This window comes from Geotrypetes seraphini, chromosome 1, assembly GCF_902459505.1.
Source record: "Geotrypetes seraphini chromosome 1, aGeoSer1.1, whole genome shotgun sequence".
Classification (NCBI taxonomy): domain Eukaryota; kingdom Metazoa; phylum Chordata; class Amphibia; order Gymnophiona; family Dermophiidae; genus Geotrypetes; species Geotrypetes seraphini.
The window spans coordinates 130,761,282-130,778,591 of record NC_047084.1 but is presented as its reverse complement, the minus strand read 5'-3'; the positions used below and the strand labels follow the sequence as shown (position 1 = coordinate 130,778,591).

The following is a 17,310-nucleotide window of genomic DNA, read 5'->3' as shown; positions in this document are numbered from 1 at the left end:
TTCTTTTAGTCCCAGCACTGTTTCCTCTAGCATTAGGGATTTCTATTCCGCCATTACCTTGCAGTTCAAGGCGGATTACAAAAGAATTATCAAGGATGTATTACAACTAGAACTTACAAAAGAAAAAGAAAATTAGTCATTTTCAAAGAGAATAAGAAATGAGTATGGTTATTTGTTTGGGGTAGTTGCCTTTAGTGAGAGGTGGTGTTTGAAACTTGCGGTGTTATTTCTTTTTCAGGGCTTTCTTGAAGAGTATGGTCTTTATTTCTTTTCTAAAAGTCTTGTAGTCTAGGGATGCCGTCAGTAGATTGGCGATTTGGTTGTCTAGTTTGGCTGCTTGAGTGGCCAGGAGGCCATCATATATTTTTTCCATTTGACCTCCTTAATTGGGGGGGTATGAGAATGGGATGTGAGTTTTCCTATGTCTGGTTGAGGTGTTGTGGATGAGGCAGTTATTCAGATAGTTTGGATTGTCTCCGTATAAAGTCTTAAATAGTAGACAGTAGAATTTAAATTGTATTCTTGCTGGGATTGGAAGCCAATGTAATCACTTCTGTCTGTGCTTGTCATTTGATTTTACTTCCTAATTAATCTTCTGTGAGGGTATTGAACCCGGAACCTGGGAGACTGTAAGGCTGCCTCAACATTACCCCTCCAAACCTTACATTTGGGGAGCTAAACCTTACAGTTTTCATCTCTTCTTTTTTTCTTCCCTTTATGGGCACCATCATTTCCCTCCCCTTCCTTTCTTTTCCCTTCCCTTCCATGGGTACCCTCTCTTCCCTCCCCTCCCTCCCTCTCTTCACCACTCTGTGCTCACCATTTCTCTCCTTCCCTCCTGTCACCATTTCCCTTGCCCCCTCCCCTCATTTTCAAAATCTGGTCCTCTCAAAGATCCCCCTATCTGCACCTCTTTCTCCCAACAAATCTTCCTGTGATCCTCTCCTCCCTGCCATCCTCTCTCCATGGTTGGGTATTTCTCTCTCTCTCTTCCCTCCCTCTGTGGTTGGGTATTAGAGAATTAGGAACTCAATTTCCCCATCCCGTCCCCATGAGTTTTGTTGCTGTCCCTGCCCCATTCCTGTAAGCTCCGCCTTAACCGCACAAACCTCGAGCACTTATGATTTTAAAGTGTTTGAAGCTTGTGCAGATGAGGATGGAGCTCGCAGGAATGGGACAGGAAAAGAACTCGTGGGGACAGGACGGGAAAATGAGTTCCCATGGGGACAAGGAAAGATTTGTCCCCGTGTCATTCTCTATTGGGTATCTATCCTTCGTTCCTCCCTCCGTGGGTGGGTCAGGTTAGTCGCTCTTTTTCCTTCTCTCTCTCTAACTAACATTTTATAGCCTGCCAGCAGTGCTAGCGATTAAAGTAGAACACTACCAGCAGGCTTGCCAGCTCCACAGCCTCTCGCAATCTCTTCAGCTCCTGCTATACTGGAACAACTGATGTAACTTCTTGTTCCGGTGTTACAGGGACTGAAGAGACCGTAAGAGGTAGGAGCTGGTGAGCCTGCTAGCAGTACTCTACTTTAATCAATCACTAGCACCGCCATCAGTTTATAAAGGTTAATTAGAGGGAGGGAGGGAGGGGATAAAGTAGACCGTTATGGGCAGTGGCAGCAGGAGTTGGCTATATCCTGCTATACTGGAACGGCTGATGTAACTTCCTGTTCCGGTGTAGCAAGGACTGAAGAGACTGCAAGAGTCTTGAGCCAGCAAGGTTGCTGGCAGTGCTCTTTAATTGGGTCATTAGAAGTAATCGTTATATTTTGTGCATCGATCATTGGGCTGATTTTAATATTAATGACCTCATTTTAATACTAATGAGGTCGTTTGCATAGCAGGGTCGGAGGCTGCAACGGATGCACGGAAAAGCACGTGGTGAGTCATTGTGTATATCGGTCAGTTAAATTTGGTTGATGCTAAACCGGGTCCACCAGTGTAACGACAGTCGTTAGATGCACAGTGACTTTAGTGCATCCGGGCCTCTGTTCTTGTCCATTTGGCTTTAAGAGATCAGACTGTTGCTCCACACTCATTAATCTAATAGCAGATAAAGAAGTGGGTAAAACTTCTGTCTTTTATATTTACTTCTTAGTGGTCACAAATACAAAACTGCAATATATGGAAATATTTTTTCACTCAGAGAATAGTTAAGCTCTGGAACGCGTTGCAAGAGGTTGTGGTAAGAGCGGATAGCGTAGCTGGTTTTAAGAAAGGTTTGGACAAGTTCCTGGAGGAAAAGTCCATAGTCTGTTATTGGGGAAGCCACTGCTTGCCCTGGATCGGTAGCATGGAATGTTGCTACTCCTTGGGTTTTGTCCAGGTACTAGTGACCTGGATTGGCCACCGTGCGAATGGGCTACCGGGCTAGATGGACCATTGGTCTGATCCAGTATTGCTATTTTTATGTTCTCAAGTGCTTGTAAATTTCCTGATGCAGCATGAAGTGAAACAGACATTTCTCTACTGAGAAGTTTGAACTAGAATGCCAAGATCTGAGTTGGAAATGCTGCTGACCTTCTAAAACAAGAGGACATTGTGAGCAGCTTTGAGACTTCATGCCTTTACTTGTTTATAATTTGGACTGTAGTTACTTGTTAAATTACTGTAACATAGTGGAGTTCTTTTTTCACTTGTGATGTGTTGCTTTGCTTTAAGCTCGTTTGAACTGACATACTACATAAGGGCTGGTTGAATTAAGCAAATGCTGAGGGGTTTTTCACTCCACTGTGGTCTTTTAAGTATATGGATAATCAAAAGGCAGCTCTTAGGGGGATGATGCAATTTCTTGGTGCACAATTCCATCTGCACAGTGCGCAGCAGCCTCGAAAAAAGCCAACAGGATGCTGGGCATCATAAAGAGGGGCATAACAACCAGGACGCGGGAAGTCATCATGCCATTGTATCGAGCGATGGTGCGTCCACATCTGGAATACTGCGTTCAGTATTGGTCACCGCACCTCAAGAAGGACATGGCGGTACTTGAGAGAGTCCAAAGGAGAGCAACGAAACTGGTAAAGGGGCTGGAACACTGCCCATACGCCGAGAGATTGGATAGGCTGGGGCTCTTCTCTCTGGAAAAAAGGAGGCTCAGGGGAGATATGATAGAGACCTTCAAGATCATGAGGGGCATAGAGAGGGTGGATAGGGACAGATACTTCAGACTGAAGGGGACAACAAGTACGAGGGGGCATTCGGAGAAACTGAAGGGAGATAGGTTCAAAACAAATGCAAGGAAGTTTTTTTTCACCCAAAGGGTCGTGGACACTTGGAATGCGCTACCGGAGGAAGTGATCAGGCAGAGTACGGTACAGGGATTCAAACAGGGATTGGACGGATTCCTGAGGGATAAAGGGATCGTGGGATACTGAGAGAGGTGCTGGGATGTAACACAGGTATAGAAAGCTAACCAGGTAATAAATAAGTATAGAAAACCAACAGGTCGTGCATGTGCAAGACCGGAGGGTTAGGACTACGATGGGAAGATAGGACTTAAATGAGAAACCAAGGTGGCAAGGGAGCCCCTTCTGGTGATGCAGACAGGTCGTGACCTGTTTGGGCCGCCGCGGGAGCGGACTGCCGGGCAGGATGGACCTATGGTCTGACCCGGCGGAGGCACTGCTTATGTTCTTATGTTCTTAATTCAGAGAATGACATGGGGGCAAGGTTTGGCCCAATCCCCGCAGGTTCCATCTCAGCCCCTTCCCCGCGAGCTCTGTCTCCGCCCCATCAGCACATTTGCACAACCCTCGAACACTTGTGATTTTACATTTAAATGTTTTTGTTAAAGTATAAAAAGGGACAATATTCTGTACAACTATTTATAAATTACAAATAGGATGTACTATTGATGAGTGGCAAATGAAATCCTTTGTAACGCTCAAAGGAGATAGAGCAGCTTTTAAACTGAGAAGTGGGAGAAAGCCGACAGTCACCCGGGAGCGGATAGTTTGGTGAGAGGTATCCTTGGAGGATACTATTGAAACAGGATACCACTTTATGTCAAAATAATGGAAGGCCTAGTAGCCAAGCTACTCACTGACTAGAAGACCACAACATTCTCCACCATACACAATCTGGCTTCAGAACCAATTATATAGCACTGAAACACTACTAGGATCCCTCCTGGACACAGCTAGACAACACCTCAGTACAGGAAAAAAAATACTCCTCATACAAATAGATCTAATCGCAGCATTTGACCTGGTAGACCATAACATTCTTCAGACAAAGTACACGCATGGTTCCAAGGATTCTTAAAGACCAGATCCTACAGAGTAAAATCAAGCAACGAAAAGTCAGAACCCTGGTCTAACCCCTGTGGAGTACCTCAGGGATCCCCTTTATCCCCCACACTCTTCAACCTCTACATCGCGTCCCTTGGCACCTGTCTAGATAAATCAAACATAATCTCCTACAGCTATGCAGACATCACCATTCTTCTCTCTTTTCACCAACCAAAACCCTCCATGACAGACATTATACACAAAACATTAGAAACAATAACAACTTGGATGAAAGACCACAAACTGAAACTAAACCCAGACAAAACAAAATTCATTCTCCTAGAAAATGATAAGACCCCTTCCATAACAAACCTAGTAGTCAACTCAACCACATTCCCCATGCAACTCACCCTAAAACTACTAGGAATGACGATTGACAGGAGCTGTACCATGCAACCACAAATCAATAAAATAATACAGAAATCCTTCACAATCATGAGAAACTTAAGACAAGTGCGAAAATTCTTCAACAAAGCACAATTCTGGATCCTAGTCCAGGCCCTAATGCTGGGTCTCCTAGACTACTGCAACATTCTCTATCTCCCCTGCCTCACAAAACAGTCCAGAACACAGCCCTGAGACTCATCTACTCACTGAGGAAACATTACCACATCTCCGAGGCATTCCTCCAATCACACTGGCTACCAATTCAAGCAAGAAAACAATTCAAGTTCTACTATCTTCTATTTAAAACCATGGACGGCATCAGCCCAACATACCTAAACAACCGCCTAATCCAAACCACCTCAACTAAACAGAGGAGAATCCACGCTCCATTCACATACCCCCCCAATCAGAGAAGTCAAATGGAAAAAACTGTACAATGGCCTCCTGGCCACACAAGCAGCGAGATTAGACCACCAACTCTCTACTTTGCTGATAACGACCCGACTACAGAACATTTAGAAAAGAAATAAAAACCATACCCTGATTCCCAACAATTGAAACCAACCTAAAGCATCTCTACTCTCTAAAACAACCTAATGCCACAAGAACCACCTCATCTCTACGAACCAATCTATCTATTCTATAATTCCTCTGGAAATGGCCAGATAGATCCTTTATGTAATCCGCCTTGAACCGCAAGGTAACGGCGGAACAGAAATCACTAATGTAATGTAATGTAATATTTAGGGAGTCCCGGTAGAGAGATTCCAATAATGGTGAATGAAAGCCAGGAGGGTTTAAGAGGAAGGCAGAGTAAAAGACTCACATTTTCCCTGTCTTCTCGGCAGCCTGTAGTTGCAAGGAAAAAACACAATTTGAAGTGTCTGTATGCAAATGCTAGATGTCTAAAAAATAAAATAGGAGAGTTAGAGTTTATAGCACTGAATGATGAAATAGCTAAAATAGGTATCTCGGAGACCTGGTGGAAGGAGGACAATCAATGGGACACTGTGTTACCTGGGTACAAATTATATCGCAAGGATAGAGTGGATCATATTGGAGGGGGGGTTACGCTATATGTTAAAGAGGGAATTGAATTAAATCAAATAAACATTCTGCATAGCATAGTTAGCAGTGTGGAATCCTTATGCATAGAAATTCCATGTGGGAAGGGAAGGAATATAAAGGTGGGGTTATACTACCGTCCCCCGGGACAAAATGAGCAGACGGATGAAGAAATGTTTTCAGAGATTAGGAAAGCTGGAGAAATGGACAACACTATAATAATGAGTGATTTCAATTACTAAAAACACTACTAAATGAATCTCCTTCTACTGGTGAGAGGGAAGCAAAATTGCTGTAAAACCCAGTGAAGGAGAAAAAGGCCTCAAGTCCATCAAGGCACTCATCATAACAGAGCTAAGCTGTAAAAAGAGTGAGCCCTCGAATCCCCTTCCCAATCCACAGCAGGCAACTGTAATATTTTAATTAATTTCTTACTTTTTATTATTGTAAACCGACCAGATACTTATGATGGTCGGTATATCAAAATGTTAATAAACTTGAAAAATTGCTCTTTATGAGAAGTGTAGATAAGTATGAAGTAGACAGTCTAAAGGCCTCTTTTACAAAGCCACAAAGCAACAGCCCCGAAGCCCTTTAAATCTCTATGGGCTTCGGGGCCAATACCGCGCTGCAGCCACTAGTGCGGCTTTGTAAAACAGGCCATAAGTTCCAGCAGGAAAAAAAGAAAAGAACACACAGTCCATGCCACAACTTGTCAAAATTGAAGCATGAAGACCAATCAAAAACAGGTAGTCATCCAATCAAGCTGGAACAGGATACTTTTTGTAGATCCACAGTCATTTTCTTCAATACTGCAAACGCCTCAGCGGGAGATCCGTTTCGCTTCTGCGTCGTCAGGGGGCTGGGTTTCCACTAGCACAAAACACGGGAACTCGCGGCATGGGTGCACAGCAAGGCTCTGCATGGGGTAGGAGTGTAAGAAGATCGCACCTGCCCCACATCACCGCTAGACTACCAGGTAAGGTCCACGCATGAAGTTGCCACTGGAGCTGCGTCTACAGCTGAGGGCTCTGCTCCTGCTCACCTCCGATCGCCTCCTCCTCTGCGCCCTGATCCAAGTCCCGTGGCTGGTTCTGGTCGATACAGGCTGCCTCCAAGTGATTCTGTAGGGGAGCCCAGGCAAAAAAAAAATCGCAAATATTCAAAACCGCAATCGCCAAAACCGCGAATAGGGATGGAGAAGTGTATTTGTTTTTTATTTTGTTTTAAAACTTATGTATGTAAGATTTTGTAAACCGTTTAGGCTTTAGACCAGTGTATCGCAAACTGTGTGTCGTGGCGCACTAGTGTGCCTCCGGAGATTTCAGGTATGCCACAGCACACGGGAGGAGGAGAGATGCTGGCTGACTGCCTACAGGATGTGCCTCTCGCGGCAATCAGCCAGCACCAGCTCCTCTCCTTCTCTCCAGCACCCTACCCCACCCCCATTGGCATCTCAGAGCCCGTCTGGATGGCCTTCGTGCATGGGCAGAAATTGACGTGATGACATCATGCATGTGCAAGATATCATCACAGTTACATCCGCACACTTCAGGATGCCTCAAGCCGCGGCCAATACGTTTAGTGTGCTGCGGCTTGAGAAAGATTGCAGGACACTGCTTTAGACGGTATCGAAATTTTTTAAATAAAAAAAAAATAAAATCCAGCTTTCACTTCAACTTCTAAAGACAGAGAAGAGTCTGTATCACCCCAAGACTCTTAACCTCATTCTTAAGAGCCAAATTCACCTCTAATAGGTGAATTTGGTCCTGGTCAGGGAGACTTTTCCACCCACAGGATTTCATTTAGCTTTTAGAAAGCTTGCTAAACAATGTCAGATCCCCAGCTCAAAGGATCGACAGCTGGATATCATTTGCTTAAACATACATTTGGATTCAAAACAACTAATTAGGGCCTCAAGGTTGCAAATATTCTTTGTATGTTGTGACATAGAGGATGAATGAACAAAGTGAAGGAATTGGATGTTGAAATTATTTCAGGAATCTCATCCGTGCATGAGAAACGAGGATATGTTAATGTTACGTTGATGGGTGAGAGTTCAGTCTTCTGTTAGTTCTGAGTTTTTGTCTGCTGCAGGGTGAATGAGGACCTGGTTGGAAGCCTCTCTATTACGACTACTACTTATCATTTCTATAGTCCAGCTAGACGTTCGCATGTAAGTGACAATCCCTGCTCAATAGAGCTTACAGTCTAATTACAACCGACAAACAGGGGATCAGGAATTTCTTACAGAGGGAATGATAAAACAGACTTGAGTACTTTACAAATGAGTAGGCGCTAGGAGTTAAAAGTAACCAGAACAAGAAGAAAACTGACATCATTCACATACCCACCACTCAAGGGTACTTACCGCAAAAAGCTTTATGATAGCCTCCTGGCAACACATGCTGCAAAACTCGAACCTTCCATCACCAGATTGTTAACCACAACATCAGACCTCAAGACATTCCGTAAAGAAATCAAAACACTGCTGTTCAAAAAGCATATACAATCTGCCTAACCTCCCTCACCCCATCCCCCAAGAAACCAAAACACTGCCGTCCAAAACATCTTCCGATGTTATTAAGTCTTTACTATCATTCTGTTATTAAGTCTCTATCCTCAAACTGTATTCTCTATTGTCATGTACCATCCTGGAAATGTCCAGTTCTCTTCTTATGTAATCCGCTTTGAACCGCAAGGTACAAGCGGAATAAAAATCACTAATGTAATGTAATGTAATGTAATGTAACCTTGAAAAAGTGGGCTTTTAGCCTAGATTTCAATACTGCCAGAGATGGAGGTTGACGTACTAGCTCAGGCAGTCTGTTCCGGGCATATGGTGCAGCAAGATAGAAGGGATGGAGTCTGGAGTTGGCAGTAGAGAAGAGTCGTGATGGCTCCAAGCTGGTGGAATCCCCTCACAAAGGAACTAAAACTAGAAAAAGAAACCAGAAAGTTCAAGAAAGGGATAAAGACCATCCTCTTCATAGACTACTTTAGCCAATAAAACAACATAGAGGAGACAGTTGGCTAGACCCATCCCTCTCCCCCCAATCAGGAACTTGATAAGAAAAACACATTGGGATATAAATAGATCAAGCTGATTTTGGGCCATCTCCCGCACGCGTTTGATACGCGTAATCCTTAATGGTGTGTTTCCCCGCTTGGGCCATCCCGAGTATGAGCCGATGCATCGCACTAGTGCCGAGAAGGGGGAGCTAAGGAAAACCGCCAACTACCAGGTAGGATGCAAATTTTGGCTGTTAGAATGGTGAGGAGCGCGGAGCCCGGTGTTCAAGTGGCCATCTTGGTTGATGATGTCAGCACGCTCCCGTTGGTGATACGTTGTGGAATTATTTTGCTGCTTTGTATGATCCTCCGGGGCCTGGGGTTCTAGATAAGTAAGTATAATTGTATAGTATGGATTTACCTTGACTGTCTCCTCGTGAAACGGACATGTTGGAGCAATCTGTTTCTGCTGAGGATGTGGAATGGATGATTCGGGCGAGTCCTATGGGAAAAGCACCGGGACCAGATGGGTACAGGGGAGAGTTGTACAAGCTCCTCGTGGATGAGTTTGCTCTCGTGTTGGCGGCAGTATTCAATTTAAGTGTGGCTAAGGGCTTCCTACCCTGGTATTTGAATCTTGCGTAGATTGTTGTTCTTCCAAAACCGGGAAGGGATTTGTCTTTACCAGAATCGTATAGGCCAATTTCCTTATTGAATTATGAGGCTAAACTTTTGGCTAATGTTCTTGCTAATTGCCTAGCCCGGGTCCTGCCCTCTTTGGTGTCGGAACAGCAGGTGAGATTTGTGCGTGATCACCTGGTATCTAAGAACCTATGACGGATTTTGTTGGCCTTGAAGAAGGCTTGTGCGGACGGGGCCCCCTCCTTACTTATTAGCTTTGACGCTGAAAAGGCCTTTGACCGTGCGAGGGTACCTGTTGCTGTGCTTTGAGCTTATGGGGTGGGTCCCTTCTTTTTTAACGCTATTCGGGTACTGTATAGTGATCCAGTGGTGCAGATTTTGGTGAATGGGGGTTTTTCGACCCCTTTTGTGATTCGAATGGGGCACTCGGCAAGGATGCCCTTTGTCGCCATTGTTATTTGTGCTTTCCTTAGACCCCTTGATCAGAGGGTTGCAATCTAATGTAGACATCAGCGGCTTACATTTGGGAGCTACTCATTTTAAAGTAGTAGCGTTCGCTGATGACCTCTTGGTCTTTCTGACTAACCCACTTTACTGGAAAGCTTATGTAAATATGGTGATTTTTCTGGTTATGCTTTGAACTTGGGGAAGTCAGAGGCGTTAGTTTCTTCTGAGCGGCTTCGGAGGTCCTGGGGGTGGGATTTCCCATTGAAATGGGTGTGGTCCTCTTTTCGATATTTGGGGATTAGATTATCTATGGATGTTCAGCAGCTTTATCGCCTGAACGTTGACCATTTGCTTTCAGATACCAGTATGGCGGGATCTGACGCTTTCTCTGATGGGGATGGTGCATCTCTTTAGGATGGTCTTATTCCCTAAATGGCTTTGTGTTCTCCAGACCCTTCCTTTGTGTCTCTTACAGAAAGATGTTAGAGCTTTATATTCATTGTTATCTAAGTTTTGTTGGGGGGGGGGGGCCTTGGGCTCAGTGCCGAATATTGTTATCTATATCCAGGCATGTCTCCTACATCATGTCCGGGATTGGATATTGGGTACTACATTGTATGCTGATATAACTATGGAGTGGGATTATTTTTATCCCATTCACCTCCTTTATCTCTTCCATGCCTGGCTGGCAGAGTTGCCCCAACAGTGCAGAGGTAATGTTTTATTTAGACCTCTTTGGGTGGTGTGGCAGTGGTTGCTTCCTTTATGGAATCAGGATTCCCATGTTAGTGTCCTATTACCTCTGGTAGGAAATCTCTCTTTCCCCCTGAGGTAGCTCCTTCTATTTTTGGTAGGTGGTGGGCTGGGGGAGTTGAGCATCTTTTGCACATCTTGCGGGATGATGGAGCGCTCAATTCATGTGATGAGCTGTTGCCTAGGGGCGTATCACATCCTGGACTCTTTTATGCCCATTGTAAGTTGCAGCATTATGTGGGCTCTCTATCCGCGAGCTCTTTATCTCAGGATTTTGGGATCCATTTTCTGATGGCAGATCCTGGGGCCAAGAACTCGGTTTCCTATTTTCATAGTTAGCTCACTGACCTCAGTCCCTCCCGTGATTTCTCTTCCATACTGGGGGCCTGGCATCATGATTTGAGGAAAGAACTTAGAGCGGATCTTTTACTTGGAGCTCTTAAACGAACTCCTGTTCTTGTACATAATGCTGAGCTCCGTGAATGTCATTATAGAACCCTATTGAGAGCGTATGTTTCCCAAAGTCAGGCTTATCAAATGGGATGTGTGGATACTCAGTTATGTAAAAAGTGCATTATTGAAGTGAACTCTTATTTTCATGGCCTCTGGCTTTGTGAGTGTATTCAGGGTTTTTGAGAGGACCTAACTTCCTATCTGCAGGGGGTTTTGCAGGTACCCATTCTTATATCTGTACTTCATAGAAACATGACGGTAGATAAAGGCCAAATGGCCCATCTGCAGTAACCATTATCTCTTTCTCTCTTCGAGAGATCCCACGTGCCTATCCCAGGCCCTCTTGAATTCAGACACAGTCTCTGCCTCCACCACCTCTTCCAGGAGATTGTTCTACACATCTACCATCCTTTCTGTAAAAAAGTATTTGCTTAGATTACTCTGGAGCCTATCACCTCTTAACTTCATCCTATGCCCTCTCATTCCAGAGTTTCCTTTCAAATGAAAGAGACTCAACTAATGCACATTTACATTACTAGGTATTTAAACATCTCTGTCATATCTCCCCTCTCCCGCCTTTCCTCCAAAGTATACAGATTGAGATCTTTAAGTCTGTCCCCATACGCCTTATGACAAAGACCACACACCATTTTACTAGCCTTTTTCTCTGGACCAAATCCATCCTTTTTATATGCTGTTTGCTCAGTTTTCTCTGCTCTCTGTGTATACTTCAGCAGAGAAACTGCTTTTGAGTAAATGTTACATTTTGGGGGAAAAGTGTATTTTGAATTATTGGTTGGCTGAAGATCCCCCTCCTTTTGGTACTGGAGAAACAAACTGCAGGAACTGATGGGCCTGAAGGCCAAGCTGGATTATTCCTCTCGCAGAAGAAGCAGAGATTTTGTCAATTTTTGGACTCCTTATTTGAACATTTTGACTCCGGGGAAGTCGTCGTCGCATCTTAAATCGACTTCAGCTATTTAACAATCCACCTGTATAACCTTCACTATGTCTCTATTTGTTGGTTGTTTGACTGTTTGGGGATGGGGGGGAGGGTGGGTTGGGTTTTCCGGGGGAGGGGGGGACAGTTTGGTGGGGCAATGGAGGATATCAGAGTGCAGTCCTCCATGGTAGGTAGATCTGATTGTAAACTTCTTGATTGTGTTATTGCTAATGTTTTTGTGGTTCTTTCTTGTTAATAAAAAAGATTTAAATATAAACTATATTTAGTTGAATAGGCCAAACTCCATATGAGGTGTATAAATATTGTGTGTTTAGCTACAATAGCAAACCTAATATTAGATGTGAAGATAGGTAGGACGATTGATTTGATATGAACAAATACATATAAGTAGGACGATTGATGTGCCAGTAACATAAGTAGAATGATTGATTGACTATGCCATAATTATGCTGGTATTAATAACTCTATTTTAACACCTCTACAGAAACTCATGTATTGTAACACCTTTTACAGAAGCTCATGCAAACCGCTCTGAATTGATTTCCCAATAAACAATAAACCTGATGAACGGAGTTCCCGGGGAGGAGTACAAGGAGAGATAAGAGAAGAGAGATACTGAGGAGCTGCAGAGTTTGACCTGTATGCGGAAATGGATAGGGATCCAATGACGTGACTTGAGGAGGGGGCTAAAGTGACGATGGCGGAATATAAGTTGTGCCGCAGAATTTTGAATGGATTGAAGGGGAGAGTGATGGTTTAGTAGAAGACCCGTAAGAAGCAAGTTGCAGTAATCTAGATGAGAGGTGATAAGAGCGTGGTTAAGGGTTTTGGTAGTGTGGTCAGAAAGGAAAGGTTGGATTTTAGTGTTATTATAGAGACAGAAACGTTAGGCTTTGGCAATCTGTTGGATTTGTGCAGAGAAAGAGAGAGAGGAGTCAAAGATGACCCCGAAGTTGTGAGGATCATGCATGGTAGGAAGAGAGGTCATGTCAGACATCTCCATTATACAATTGACTGTAGGAAGATCCTTTCTATGATCAGAAGCACAGAGCTAGTAATAAGAAAGAGGAATATCTGGTAGCACTATAGAAATAATTAATAGTAGTAGTAGTATTTCCCGCTTCCCCCTCCCAGTGTCAGCCAGCAACAGGCAGCATTTTTATGGCAGTCACCTCAGACAAAAAAAAAATCTGCATATCTAGATATAGAAACATAGAAGATGATGGCAGATAAGGGCCATAGCCCATCAGGTCTGCCCACTCCACTGACCCACCCCCAAGTCTACTATCCTAGGGATCCCACTCCTGGTGACAGGTTCCCTTGGCTTAGCGGAGGGGTAAACTGGCAGCACTTCCAGATAGAAACGATATTGAATCGCTTTCCGCATATCACTTGGGATACTTTTTCTAACTTATCTGGATGGTTTTCCAAGTTGAAGTACTGAATATAGCTGATAACTGAATAATCTCTGACTTTGCCCACAGACTTCCTCAATAGGATAGTTATCCATATAAGTAGTGCTAAACATAGGCATTGGAACAGGGGGGAGGGGGCGCGTCATGACCTCCCCCCCAAAAAAAAATTAGCAATAGAACCTCTTGTGAGGCTCATAGTTCCCTGCCAAGTTCTAAGGCCCCCCTCACCTCAAAAACTGCAAGGAGGGTGCTTGCGCAGCCCCAATTCTCCTCATCTGCGGGGGTCCTTCTCTGCACTGTTCTTCCTCGGTCCACCACCACTGTGAAGCAACTTTCTGTTTCTAGTTGATGGGCCACAAAAAAGGAACTGTGCAGAGAAGGCCGCAGGTAGTGCAAGAGAATTGCTCATGCGTTGGTGATCTCATTGTAGTTTATGAGGTGAGGGGGGGCTTAAGAACTAGGTGAGGAGAGAGGGAGGAAGAAGGGAGAAATGCTGAATGGGAGGGGCAAAAAGGAGAGAAACAGGGGACACAAGGATAGAGGGGAGGGGAAGGAAATAGTGCATATGGAAGGAGGGATGTGGAAAAGAAGAGAGGGAACTGATGGTGCATATGGATGGAGGGGAGAGGAAGAGGATGGAAGAGAGAGAGGAGATAGTACACGTAGATAGGAGGAAGAGAAGAGAAAGAAGAGATTGTGCACTTGGATGGAGGGATGGGGAAAGAAGAGAGGGGAGAGATGGTGCACATGGATGGAGGGGAGAGGAAGAGGAGGGGGAAGAGAGAGGAGATAGTACACATGGATAGGAGGGGAAGAGAAGAGAAAGAAGAGATTGTGCACTTGGATGGATGGATGGAGAAAGAAGAGAGGGAAGAGATGGTTCACATGGATGGAGGGATGGGGAAAAGAAGAGATGGTGCACATGGATGGAGGGGACAGGAAGAGGACGGGGAAGAGAGAGAGGAGATGGTACACTTGGATGGATGAGAGGAGAAGACATATAAGCATGAAACAAATTGCAAATCTCTGACAACTGGCAACATAACAACTAAAACATACCCAAGAATGCAGTGATAAGAGCAGTAGCCAGCAGACTGGGGCCTTGTATTCCATCATTTCTGTCCATTTATCCCTGTAGGCTCTATGGGCCACTTCCATGCTGTTATGTACATTTCAAGGGGTAGGAGTCCTCATTCAGCCTTCCTCTACCTTTTGACTTTTTGCTATTGGCATGGGAAGCATTTTCTGTTTTGCTGTGCCTGAAAGCTTGAAAGTTGGGCAGGAGTAAACAAAAAGGTTTCTTTGCGAGGATTGATGTTGTAACACAAACAGCTGCTGTATATCAATCGCTGAGATAGTGGAAGATAAGGCATTCTGAGGAAATCTGGAGTTTCCTTTAAAGAAAAACATTTTGCAAATTATGTTTGGGAGAAAAAACCCCTCTTTTGCTGAGGCAGTGTTTATAAAACATTTGTAAAGTGTTTATAGCCATTAAATGGTCTGAGCCACTCATGGCCTGAACATCTGTTACTGCTGTAGCTGATGCTGTCCTGTGTCAGAAATGAAATGTGGGGATTGTAGGATGTTGTCAAAGAAGTGATTGATATTTTCAATTATAATCTTCAAAGGCAGATTTAACAAGATATCTCCTTTAGCAACTGCAGTGGTTAGAGACATGGGGTCACGAACAAGAAACTAGAAAAACGTTCTTTAAAATGAAGATAATTTCCACAACTATATAAACTGTCTTCTCGTACCTCATCTTTGTAAGTCTCTGTTTTATCCCTATTTTACAAACAAACCTTACAGCAATTGATGGCATTAAAGTTGAGCACTGAACTATAATCAAGTCCAGGACTCTCTAAGTAGACATACTGTATGTTATACTCTCCAGAAAGTTAAACCTTAGCACACCAACACACACCTGGGAAGTCCTTATAATTTTCTGAAATATAAATATAGTGGATGTACTCAGTCAGTGGACTTCTGAATATTGCAGCTAAGGATGAAGGTGAAAATTTGAACAGAGGCTTTGTGGGCAGAGGTGAGAGAATAGTTAGACAGTAAGGTTTTCCAAGTTCCAGAGATGAAATGCAGAATTATTCTTATGTGTGGTCGGGTAGCTTAAGGTGAAAAGACTAGTCCTTTGTTTGGGGATAGAGCCACATGGGTTTCAGCGGGAAGGAAAAGCGTGACTGACCCCCGAGACAAAGGATCCTCAGGGAACAACCATAAGCCTGGAGGGTGGGGAGATGAGACCAATAAGGACAGAGCTTGGCAACAGGTAGCAGAGAGAGGTTATACATTTTCTGACACATGAGGGCAAAGGTTGTAGAGGTGACCAGGAAATACAGCAGTGAGACAAAGGATTCAAGCTTAGATAGGAGGAAAAGGGAGGCCTTGCAGGAGAAAGCAAAAGAAACTCTGTGGAGTGATGATGTTCCTTAAAAGGACTTTATTTGTAAATGTCAAAGTTTCCAAAGTACACTAAAACCATCCACATAAGGTAAAATCATCCACATAAAAATAAAGTAATCCACATAAAAACCTTAAAGGACCTAGTCCACTAGGGGCGCAGGACCCAACACGGTCCGCGTTTCGACAAAAAGTCTTCTTCAGGGGTCCCTGAGGGTCCTATAAGGGTGAATAAGTAGAGAATCTAATATGTGGTGAGCAGTGAGAAAGATGCTGCTTGCATTCAAAATGCGTCTTTCTCAAATACCCAAATATTCAAAATAAAACAAATCACACACAAAAAAGACTCTCTTAAAATATTGCTATTTTAAGCAAGCTTTTGATACTGTATTTAGATTTTGGGGACTTAAAGACATGTAGTTTGGTCTGATTGCCATTTGTGTCTTGGGGAACAGTGTATTTGCATGAAGATAGTATGATTGTGTCTTGGTTGAGTGGATGGATTTTTCCTGTATATTGATAGAGTTCTTTTCCATCTTCTTTTTATTTATTGAATTTTCCAACTAATGTACACAAATATCCACCTGCTACAGAAAAGAAATCTAAAAACAAGAAAATAGTCAAACAAAATTCACGAAACCCCATCTTCCTTAGACCACCAATAAAGGGGTAGGGGGGCCAAAAAGCTCTAAATCTAAGGAATTCAACGAGGAAAATCAACTAAAGGTTTAAAGACCTTAACACAATACAGCTATATCTAATTAAGTCCCATCATCCTATACCTTGGTGATCTTTTTGAAGTCTATAAAGGCTTTCAGTTGATCTGGTTCATAAAATATATATTTCAACCCAGCAAATCTTATAAAGCATTTACAAGGATAAGATAACCTAAAAGTTGCACCTAATTCCAGGACTTCTTGTCTATAGGAAAGAAACACCTTCCTACGCTCCTGCGTTGTTTTAGTAACATCTGGGTATATAATAATAATAATAATAGCAGTTTATATACTGCAGGACCGTGAAGTTCTATGCGGTTTACAATGATTACAAAGTTACAGATTGAGTAGTACTAACAGAGTTAAGATTTAGTGGTCAGTTATTGTGGGTGACAGAAGGCAAAAAAAAGAGAGAGCACAATTTCCACAGGGCTTCTGGCTCTGCGGAAAAAACTGAACTGAGGACCACGAGGTGGAGATACGCCCTCTAGTGGGCAAGAAGGCATGCACATGCGTGGTGCAGTGTAGCAAACTTGAAACTTCAATCAAGTTTGCTTGAAAAGCTGTCCGCGCTGGGGCTCCGTAGATGACGTCACCCACATGTGAGAATATCATGCCTGCTTGTCCTGGGATAATGTTCAGTATGACATAGAATGGTGTTTTTAAATTGCGGAAAAAGATTTTCGTCAAATTATTTTAAGTCCTGTTCAAATTCCATCTTTTATTTATGCTTTAAACTGCCCAGATCT

The 17,310-nt window shown here is 43.5% G+C and overlaps 2 protein-coding genes across 2 annotated transcripts in view; one reads left to right on the top strand and one right to left on the bottom strand.

The window, feature by feature from the left end:
- Positions 1 to 14,603, bottom strand: part of SPATA5 (spermatogenesis associated 5) — a 460,802-nt gene extending 446,199 nt beyond the window's left edge. The window contains exon 1 of the mRNA XM_033938624.1: positions 14,490 to 14,603. Within this exon, the coding sequence (XP_033794515.1) occupies positions 14,490 to 14,556 (67 nt within the window). The 5' untranslated portion in view covers positions 14,557 to 14,603. The remainder of the gene's footprint in view (positions 1 to 14,489) is intronic.
- Positions 1 to 17,310, top strand: part of NUDT6 (nudix hydrolase 6) — a 102,533-nt gene that overhangs the window by 18,868 nt on the left and 66,355 nt on the right. The gene's annotated exons all lie outside the window — the stretch shown is intronic.